At 26.8% G+C, this 11,191-nt stretch overlaps 1 protein-coding gene across 5 annotated transcripts; it reads right to left on the reverse strand.

The window, feature by feature from the left end:
- Positions 1–4,204: 4,204 nt before the first annotated feature.
- On the reverse strand, positions 4,205–10,629 carry LOC113389144 (cyclin-dependent kinase 8-like). Of its 5 annotated transcripts, none has more exons than XM_026626194.1 (6): positions 10,326–10,629; positions 9,849–10,100; positions 9,594–9,783; positions 9,177–9,390; positions 7,418–7,706; positions 4,205–4,474 (listed from the first exon to the last, which is right to left on the reverse strand). In XM_026626194.1, the coding sequence occupies exons 1-6, from the start codon at positions 10,539–10,541 to the stop codon at positions 4,205–4,207; spliced, it is 1,431 nt and encodes a 476-aa protein (XP_026481979.1). In that variant the 5' UTR covers positions 10,542–10,629. The 5 variants fall into 5 exon arrangements, with proteins under 5 accessions (XP_026481979.1, XP_026481982.1, XP_026481981.1 ...); XM_026626197.1 differs by having other exon boundaries at positions 4,205–4,453; positions 10,323–10,629; XM_026626196.1 differs by having other exon boundaries at positions 4,205–4,465; positions 10,323–10,629.
- Positions 10,630–11,191: the final 562 nt, after the last annotated feature.

An 11,191-nucleotide genomic window follows, 5' to 3' on the forward strand; every position in this document is an offset into this window, starting at 1 on the left:
CGCCAATAAACCAGGTGTATATGTTAAAGTGGCTCATTATCGAGATTGGATAGATCAAAAAATCAAATTATCAATGACTGAGAAATAAAATACCAAAAACTAGTTTATAATATATAGCTTATATTATTTAATATAAAAATTCTTATATAATGTTAGTTGTTATATACACACATGCTCATTTTATAAAAATTCATATTTACACTGTACATTGTAAGTAGTTTTAAGTCAAATTATATAACTAGATAAAATATAAATAAATAATAAAATAACATACATACATAACCCTTAATGGTAATAAATTATTATTTAATAAAGTTGAGGGATATAATGGTCAAGTTATAATAGTCTAAAATTACCTAAGAAAGTTATTTTTGCACAAAAATCCATGAAAAAATTCACTTGATTGTCATAGCACAAGTTGTCAAGCTTTATAAAATACACAAATTTTTCTTTAATAAAAATATTGTTAATATAACAACATATCAAGCCACATTACATTAAATATTAAAACAATATTTAACATTTCTTATGCCATTAAAAGAGATGTCAATGGCGTCATCATGGCCAAAAGTTGGCGCCAAAGGTAAAAGTACAGTTGGGTTTGAAAATTTAAACCTTTTACTATTAAGTCATTAAATATATCAACCAGTTAACTGTGGCGCTCATATCGAACAGTGCATAGTTTTTTGTCGCCATAATCGAGTCATGACGAGTAAATTCGTCAATCACAATTAAGGTAAGATCTTGGATGTATATATCATATAACTTATATTATATATTACATTACATACATAATAAATAAATTCAATTATAACACAAAATGAAATTCAAAATTCTAATTCTTGATGTGGAGCAATATGAGTATTGTAAAATATCATAGGCCTACAAATAGTACTTTATTTATAAAAATTTATCAAAATATACTGTATAGATATATTCCATTCATTTTTACGACATGAAAAAGAATAAAATGGGTTAACTAAATTAAATTTAATTTTTAATTAAAATTAAATTTTAAAATTGAAAAAATGTAGTAATTTTTAATTAATTACTGCAATTGCATGTACTATAAGATTGTTTAAAATATATCAATTAAAAATCGTATTGACTAGTTTGTGATTAAAAAAAATATTATTAATATTTATGAAATAAGCAATTAATGGCTGAATCGCAATTCTAATTAATTAAATGTATTATTTCCTCATTTTCAAAGAAAGTTCATGCAACTTGCCTTAAGGGTCTAGAAGTGGTATTAATTTTATGTGATTTTTAAAAAGACAAACAATATTTTTACAAAATATAATTTAAAATTTTGAAAATAAAAAATTGTCATAAAGTTTTAATTTTAAATTGATGAAATGAGGGGTCTCAAAAAATCGCCACCGGATACTGATATATTCAACTTTTCAAATTGAAAAGAATCCAGAAAGTAATAAAAAACAAAAAAGTTTTTAAAAAACCATTTCTTGATTTATTTACTGTAGAAAATGATGAATTTTTTTATATAAAATGAATAAAATTGTGAAAGAAATAACATTACAGAAATATGACGCGAATATAATCAAAATGAAACTGAAAAAAAATAAATATTAAAAAATTGGAAAGTTTTAGAATAAGAAAAGATCACTGAAAAATCAGAATTAATTGCCTTTATGATTGATTATACACTAACACTTTTTCACTAGATTTTATAAAAAGAAAAAGTGATATTATTTTTTAGTGAATAAGTGTTAGTGTATAATCAATCATACATATAATTAATTCTGTTTTTTCAGTAACCTATTCTTGAAACTTTCTAATTTCACTCATTTATTTTTATCAATTTCATTTTGATTATATTATCATATATCTGTACATTATTTTTTCCACAATTTTATTCGTTTTATATAAAAATTCACCATTTTCTACTTTTCTTAAATATATTGTTTGTTTAAATCTTATCAAGATCATGTTTCTTGACAGATGTCCTGAAGATGGAACGTACCTAGTTCCGAAATGTCGACAGTAAATAAAGAAATGGTTTGTTAAAAAACTTTTGTTTTCTATCACTTGTTGAATTCTTTGTTCAAAGCTTAGTTTACAACTTTCTTTATATTCTGGATTTACTTAAATATAGTAAAATGTAATTCACAATAAAGAGGAGTCTATAAAGAAGCTCTGAAATTTTTTTAAGTAAATTCATTCAGTAGAGGTCAAGAAATCGTGGGTATCATATCGAAAAAAATGTGTTAAAAAATTTGTGGAGGAAGAAAACAGAGACAAATTGTCGTGGTCAAATAAATCTCTTAAAATAATTTAAATGTTGGAAAACGCTCTTGTACACATATTCTTGAATATTTTAACTTTGAAAATATCCAGAAATAAAAAACGAAATCGATTTTTACAAAAATTTCAGACCAGAATATCCTCTTAAGGCAGTGGTTCCCAACCTGTGGGGCTGTTTTAAGGCGCAACATTTTTTTATTAGAGCAGGGGGCGCGGTGCAAAAAAGGTTGGAAGCCACTGTCTTAAGGTAAAAGGCCACTTAAAACTACTTATTTTGTACAATCATAGCCTCAAAATACTCCAAAAACATCTTAATATTTGAAAATATTTGTAAAATAATTAGTAACAATATAAATTGCAATTTATAAAGACTTTAATGAGTATACTCGTCATCGTCAATATACAAAATTTTGTCACTTAAAACTACTCATTTTGCACCATCATAGCCTCAAAATACTCCAAACATCTTAATATTTAAGAATATATTTTGTTATTCTCAAAAATTGCAATTTATATAGTCAATGGTCACTGATTTAAAAGCACGACGAGTATACTCGTCATCGTCGATATACACAATTTTGCCACTTGAAATTACTCATTTTGTACCATTGTAGCCTCAAAATACTCCAAAAACATCTTAATATTTAAAAATATTTTGTTTGTGTCAAAAATTGCAATTTATATAGTCAATGATTAATGCTTTAAACGCACGACGAGTATACTCGTCATCGACAATATACAAAATTTTGCCACTTGAAACTACTCATTTTGTACCACCATAGCCTCAAAATACTCCAAAAACATCTTAATATTTGAAAATATTTGTTATTCTCATAAATTGCAATTTATATAGTCAATGGTTAATGCTTTAAACGCACGACGGGTATACCCGTCATCGTCAATATACAAAATTTTGGCACTTGAAACTACTCATTTTGTACCACCATAGCCTCAAAATACTCCAAAAACATCTTAATATTTGAAAATATTTTGTTTTTCTCCAAAATTGCAATTTATATAATCAATGGCCACAGATTTAAAAGCACGACGAGTATACTCGTCATCGTTCATAAACAAAATTTTGCCACTTAAAAGTACTCATTTTGTTTCATCATAGCTTCAAAATACTCTAAACATGTTAATATCTGAAAATATTTTGTTTTTCTCAAAAATTGAAATTTTTATAGTCAATGGTTTATGACGAGTATATTCGTCATCGTCAATATACAAAATATTGCTACTTAAAACTACTCATTTTGTGCCATTGTAGCCTCAAAATACTCCAAAAACACCTTAATATTTGAAAATATTTTGTGTCTCAAAAATTGCAATTTATATAATCAATGGTTAATGACGAGTATATTCGTCATCGTCAATATACGAAATTTTGTCACTTAAAACTGATCATTTTGTACCATCATAACCTCAAAATACTCCAAAAACATCTTAAAATTGGAAAATATTTTGTTTGTCTCAAAAATTGCAATTTATATAGTCAATGATCATTGCTTTGAACGCACGACGAGTATACACGTCATCGCCAATATACAAAATTCTGCCACATGGCGAGTATACTCATAAATCACAGTTAACTGGTTAATTTACGCATAGCCATATTATCAAATAAATTAGAACATAGTAAAAATTTTGGACAAATAAAATGATAATAGTCCCTAACGTCAGGAAAAAAATTAGTATGTACAAATTCATCATAAAAGTCATTTTAAATAATAACACCGAACCTTCACAACCTTTTACTAAAACAATATCGTCAATTAAAAATTAATAATGCGTATTAAACATTACTATTATCAATACGCATCGTCACTAATTCCATGAGCGCCTCAAAACTGCATCAACATAAAATTTAACCCTTTCCACTCGGGGTGAGTTAAATTTTATAAAATCATATAAATTATTATTATTAAAATATCTATTATTAAAATCTCTGTTGGAAATTATTCTGTTGCTGCTGCTGCTGCTGACTGTTATTAAACATCATAGCGGCCTGCTGCTGTTGTTGTTGCTGCTGCTGTTGCTGTTGTTGCTGCTGCTGCTGTTGTTGCTGACTGTGATGGAAATCTTGCTGCTGTTGCTGGGTCATCTGATTTCCGTTATTAGGATGACCGCTGGGACCAGCCAGACGAACCCTTTTTGCATTTTGACCATGATCGTGGTTGCCTGATTGCTGTTGAGCTTGCTGCTGAGCCTTAGGGATAATAAATAATATATTATTTATTATATTATATTGTATATTGCATTATTTATTATATGATATATATATATATATATATATATATATATACATATAAATAATATAATAAATAAGATAAGTAAGGCATTAGTCAAATATTGGAATTATTATTATAAATATGCTGAATTTACAAATATGTAAATGGTATATAAGTTTTGTAAAGTACAGTGGTGCCCCGACTTACGAGTGTTTTGAGGTACGAGCCGCCAAAGGTAAATTAGATGAAAATATAAATTAGTAATGTTTTAATGAAAAAATTATTTGTTTAAGTATATAACATATAGCATGTGTAATTTTATTGTTAAGGGTTTTCATAATCATATTTGTATTATCTTATATATAAAAGTCTTCTGTACGAGTGTATGGTTTAATGCTTCTTCTAAACAATTATTCACATTTTGATAAATCTTTCTAAAGTTTGTAAAGGGAAATTTTTGAGAATGTATGTGATTATAAAAATATAGTAATATTGTGGAAATAAATGGAAAAAAATGCAAAAAACGACATGTTATTGTTTGATATTGTAAATATTTAAGACATTGTTTGGCATTGAAAACGAATGAAAACTGTCATCTGCCAAAAATTTCAATTTACTTATGAGCCTGGACAATATTAGAATATGTATTATAATAAATTCATGATTATGAATAAGAAACATGAAATGTCTACCAGAAATTAAAATACTGTAAGATAGGTACAGTATATGTATGGCAGATTGAATGATACACATATAAACGGGATTTGAGATATATATATATATATATATATATATATATATATATGTATAATTCTTTGCATCTTTTACTAATCTTTGCACAATATTTTTAAAATATGTTAAAAATTTCACTTTACAATAAATGGGAAAGTAAAGATGAATACATACAATTCGGCTCTTACGATATCAATTAGGAGAAGTTTACTATGTAATTGTTTCATAATGAAAGGCTAGAATTTTTCTGCTCTTTTATGATTTGCTCAATAGAATAAATCGCATAAAATGCGCAAAATAAATAAGTAAAATGCTTCAAAAGCCAAATATTAATTAATGATGATAATTTTAATAATAAACTGTCAAAACAGCTAAAAATGACATGTGGGCACTGAGGACCTCAGAATCGGTCCTAGTAATAATGTATTTTAAATTATTACTAAGAAAAATGTAATTTAGATATTAAAAATATCTAAGAACCAGTTAGAATATGATATAAGATTATACAAATTTTAGGCAACATTATTAGAGCAATTAATTTGGAAATCTGCACAGTTATTAAATAAAAAAAAATATTGGTAAAAATTTTTATATCATGGGTAATTTATTACAGAAGAGCGAAGCTAAGTGTGAGAGTTATCATTTATGGTTCCATAAATTAAAATAGAGATAAAAAAAATTGTTGGATGTAAAGAAATGTTTACTATAAGATTTTTTAAGCTAATTTTCGAAAAATTGAAAATAGTAGTCCGAAACTATAAATGTGAGATTCTATTTTACCACTTTGGTATTTTGCATTCAAAAATTTTCCCATTTATAACCTTTATATAGTAAGTATACGTATTGTACGTATAAGTATTGTAAACAATAAGCATACTTATTGTTTACATCATTTTCAGATATTTGTAATTTTATCAAGTAATTGCAAAAACTCAGTTTATACCTTTATTTTTTAAAAGCCTAGGACAAAAGAATGAAATCAGGGAGGAATATTGCATTTAGGAAAACCCGGGATGCAAGGTGAGAATCCGGGACTGTCACCTTAATTATTTAAACAGTTAACTATAGCGCGGAAACAAAAGATAAATTTATTTTACAAAATTAAAAATTTATTTTTTTGGTAAACATAAGAATGTATGTAATATACACATGAAATAAACGAAAACCTAAATAAATTCAATGAAATATTATACATATAAAGGTAAAAAATCAAATTCTTCCTGTGAAATGATACGAGCATCAAAATATTATATAAGCCTAGAAAAAGTAGCTTAATTGGAAAATTAGTGCTCCTGGTATACGGACTGTATAGATAAATTTTTACTCTTGAATTCACTCTTAAATTGAATGTATTTTTAGATCATGAATTAGAATGAAGTGTATTAAATTTATTAAATTAATACTAATAAATGTTCAATAAGTTTGTTAGTAATACAATTAGTTAGTCAATTGAAAATCTCATTGAATAGTTTTTTGTAAAAGCAAAAATAAACAGTAAAAAATCTTACTTAACTAGCTGAGTATATAAGTAGAAAGTATATTATTTCATTGAATATACTCGCAAGTATACAAAATTCTGCCACTTTTCTTTGACAAGTATACTCCTCAATCAGAGTTAACTGGTTAATGGGCTACCAAATAATATGCAATATTATGGAAAAATATATGTATATAAATAAATATGTAATTATACATTTTTTTATGCCTATTTGTTTTTTTCCATGGTACTCAAAAATGTTATTTCAGAAACAGCTGCAAGCCCCCCTCTTGCAGCAAATTGTAAATCACTGATTTAAGTACTTGATTTTATTTATATTAATTAATAAAGTTAAAATAAAATAGAAGAAGTTAAAATAAAATATTAAATATTACTAAGTAGGGAAAAGCATGAATTGTCAGAATCAGGAAAAAAATTGTGTGTTGTTAAAATAAAAGATTCATAAAAAACAATTATTTAATATTGTGGTATAAAAATACTACATAACTGTGTACATGTATATATTGAAATAACAATGTTATTTATTGAAACACAGTTCTACATAATAGCTATTAAACTTTAAAAAAAAAATCCATCATATATATTAAAATATTATTTCAAGAACATCGCAATATTTCAGTTATTTAAAATCCTGAATCAACCATGATTTTTTATACTAAATGTATCACATAAAATATACAAATTGACTCACATTTTGTTGCTGCTGCTGCTGTTGATTCTGCCTGGCCTTGCTATCAGCTTTTTCATCCTGATCATCATCGGTTAAAAACTCTCTTTTCGGGTACGGAATTGGACAACCGGCAAAGACATCCGGAGTATGCATAGGCTCTTCAGAAAAATAGGGATCATGCATTGCTTGTTCAGATGTTATCCGTTTGTTCGGGTCCATTAATAGTAATCTTTGGAGAAGGTGGAAGGCTTTGCTGTCTGGTTTGATTTTGTGACGTTCCATGTATTTGACCAAGGAACAGTTTTGGTAACTAAAAAAAATGAAACATAATTATGATTTCACTTCTATTTATATATATATATATATATATATATATATATATATATTATACATATATATAAAATTCTTCTGTAATGGGGTATGAAAGGTTAATCCTTCAAACGATTATTCAGATTTTCATAAATCTTTCTGAAGTTTGTTAAGGAGATTTTTTAGGATTTTTTGAATTATAAAAATATAGTTAGATAGTAAAAATAAATGAAAAAAATTACAAAAAATCGGTTTTTGGCATTAAAAACAAATGAAGACTGTCATTTGCCAAACATTTCCATTCACTTATAGACTAAGACAATATTAAAATGTAATATATTCATGATTATAAATAGGGAAAATGTAATGTATTGCCAAAAAGCAGCTGAGATGTGCCAAAAATTAAAATAATATAAGATGCATTATATATTTGATAAATAAACAGTCTGCGCATACATCTGATGAATGTGGACTGTAAGTGATTGCGCTCTAACATATTCAATTTGACAGATTATTATATTTTAACTAATGCAGTCTTGTTTTGCCTTACTTTACTAAATCACAATACAAAAAAAATATAATTATTTAGGAAATTATTTAGAAGTTTCATGGAGCATTTTGGGTCTGAATTTTTTTACTGTCTCTTGCATATGAAATGTGTGAGCTATCACCCAAATTAAAGGAGCACACAATGTTTTTTTCATTTAAATTAAATTAAAATTAATCGTTTTCCATCTAGAGTTAACTTGGTTCAAGAGATTCCAAAATATCACGCAAATGAGTAATGATGTTATGATATTCAAATTATTATTAAAAAAATGTAATTTAGTTTAATATTTTGTAATGTAAGTTAATATTTTATTGAAACAATTATTTTGAGTAAAAAAATTAAAGGTGATATTGTCCCTTTACTGCGAATACTATATATGAATTTTTTCTGAATTCGTTATACTGTTTAAAAGACTGCAATTTCCAATACGTATATCTTATGCTATAAATCACAGAGGCAGACGATGAATTTTTGTGTGATCAATTTGGAAAATCAATGTTTTAGTTGTGAATAAACAAAAAATCATTCACATCTACAGGTATAACTAAAATCATTGTATAACCCTTGGCATTAAAATAAATTGAGCTATTGGAAATAAATTTGTTCTATGAATTGCAGTGTATAATTTTTAATATACAATTTTACTGAACATATTTTAAAATTTGTTAAAAGGATAATTAAAGTGTTAACTGTGGGAATTGAGAATCGTCATTTTATTTGAAGCAGTTCCACATTTAACATCACTCATATATTTGTGTAAATAATAATTCGAAAAACAATAATTAATATTTTTAACTGAACAGTAAATATTATTATAGGATATTGAAAAAATGTAGATGAGAGTACAGGACGTCTGTCGGATTATCTAGTATAAATAAATATACATATTAATATTTATTATATTTAGGATTAAAATCTTACTTTGATCTTTTAAAATCTTTCGACAATGTAGAATGCTCAGGCATTTTTCTAATATCCTCCCAATCTTTATCCAAAGGAAAACCCATTACATTAAAAATCCTATCCAATTGGTCATGATGATACGGATTACTTGTTTTTATATCTTCTTGCCGACAGTGGAAAATTGGCTCACTTGTTAATAACTCTGCAAATATGCAACCAATGGCCCAAATATCTAAATAAAATTACCATATTATCATTAATAAAATAATACAATTTTATAGGCTATTGCAATAAGATTCAAATAAAGCTCATATTTAATATAGGAAATATACAGAAATCACTCCAGTGACTTATTTTTTAATTAAAGTTAAAGCAGGTCCATAGGCCAACATAGAATAAATACAATAACAGTAAATATCATCAGTTTATTATTACCTATAGCTTTTGTATAATGCCTTGCACCAAGAAGTAATTCTGGGGCTCGATACCAAAAAGTCACCACAACCGGGTCCAAATCTGCAAGAGGCTTCAACGGTGCATTGAATAATCTAGCAAAACCCATATCAGCAATTTTAACTCTGCCTCTTTCAATGCCTTCGCCCATAACTAGAATATTTGCTGGTTTCTACCAAAAATAAACGAATTATTTATAATAAATAAAAAGATAGCAGTATAATCATAAATATTTACCAGATCTCTATGTAAAACCCAATTGGAATGTAGATAATGTATTCCATCTAAAATTTGATACAGAAGACTTTTAACCATTCCTTTTGGAACCATCACAGGTTTTTTGTTAGCCTTGGCAGCACGATGAAATTTAATAATATGCCACAGATCATGCTCAGCATAATCGAATAATAACCAAACTTTCCGGTCCGTGTGTGATAAAAATACTCGAATGAGGTTGATGACATTTGAGTGCTTCAACTCTCGCAGCAACTGTAATAAGAAAAGCAACCTTAGTGAAGATTGTTTGGGCTGAATTAAATGTATACAGTAGAAATTCCTTATTACTGAAATGTAATGATAAAAATTATGTGAGTTTGTCAACATAACTAAAGAGCAGCATTACAAATAAGTGGAATATGCTCCAGTCGTTTACAGTTGTGTAATTAAGTAGTAATAAGTTCTTATTACTATTATATTGGTTAAAAGACTCACTGCGATTTCTCGACATGCCGACATGGACAGTCCAGTGCCTTCAATTTGTTTTAGGGCATAATCCCTAGTATCAGACCCATCTTTCCTATGGGCCTTGTATACATGGCCATAAGTGCCCCTACCCACTTTACAGCCTTCATAATCAAACAAATCCTCGACCTTAGTTCGCTCAGCTTGTGTTTTCATTTTAAAATCATGATCCATCATGGTAATATTCATTTTCAGGCCAGATAAGAACAATCTTGCAAGGGATTCAGGTGACTTTCATGGTAGATTATTTTGTTGTTTTTAGTTTACTTCGCGTGGAAGTAAAGCGCATTTTGATTTATTCGAATTCCATTGCTAAGATTTTCTAAAATTTACCTATTATTTTACTGTTATCACTTTGATATCATGCAAATAATGCAATTTTCGCCACATAAAACTTCACTCTGCGAATGTTCGCCATAACTAAAAGTTTAATGTTATGGTGTGAAGTCAGACACAAGATAAGTCAAACTTTATTAGGCGGGATTTTCAAAACGAATTTCAAAAATATTTTTAGATTTTATTGAATTGTATGTATATTAAAATGTATTTCTTAAGTATTTATTTTTACACTAAACTTGTATAATAAAATCTAGATCCAATAAATTTAAATCTATCTACTCCACATCACCATAAAATAATAAAAGTTAATTATATTAAGAATTTGTCTTTTTTTAGATTTTATTTTCAGATTTGAATCGTTTTCAGAATTTTATATGTATTTATTAATTATTGTATTTTTTCTGTAGTAAATTTATTCTAGTTTCACGCTATCTAACTGAGAAAGAGTGCTTTCATATAAAATTTGTGAGTTATTTGATAAAACCAAAAAAATGTCCCAA

This window comes from Ctenocephalides felis, unplaced genomic scaffold (assembly GCF_003426905.1).
Source record: "Ctenocephalides felis isolate EL2017-DRISC unplaced genomic scaffold, ASM342690v1 CF-g0.4_SCAFFOLD_03573, whole genome shotgun sequence".
In the NCBI taxonomy this organism is placed as follows: Eukaryota; Metazoa; Arthropoda; class Insecta; order Siphonaptera; family Pulicidae; genus Ctenocephalides; species Ctenocephalides felis.

What these genes read in the sequence shown, in the direction of transcription:
- LOC113389144 (XM_026626193.1), bottom strand. Translation starts at nt 10,541, where the DNA reads ATGAATATTACCATGATGGATCATGATTTTAAAATGAAAACACAAGCT. An exon ending in GGGTTTTACATAGAGATCTG is followed by an intron (nt 9,784 to 9,848) that starts GTAAATATTTAT and finishes TATTTTTGGTAG; the next exon opens with AAACCAGCAAATATTCTAGT. An exon ending in AGCAGCAGCAGCAACAAAAT is followed by an intron (nt 4,475 to 7,417) that starts GTGAGTCAATTT and finishes ATTATCCCTAAG; the next exon opens with GCTCAGCAGCAAGCTCAACA.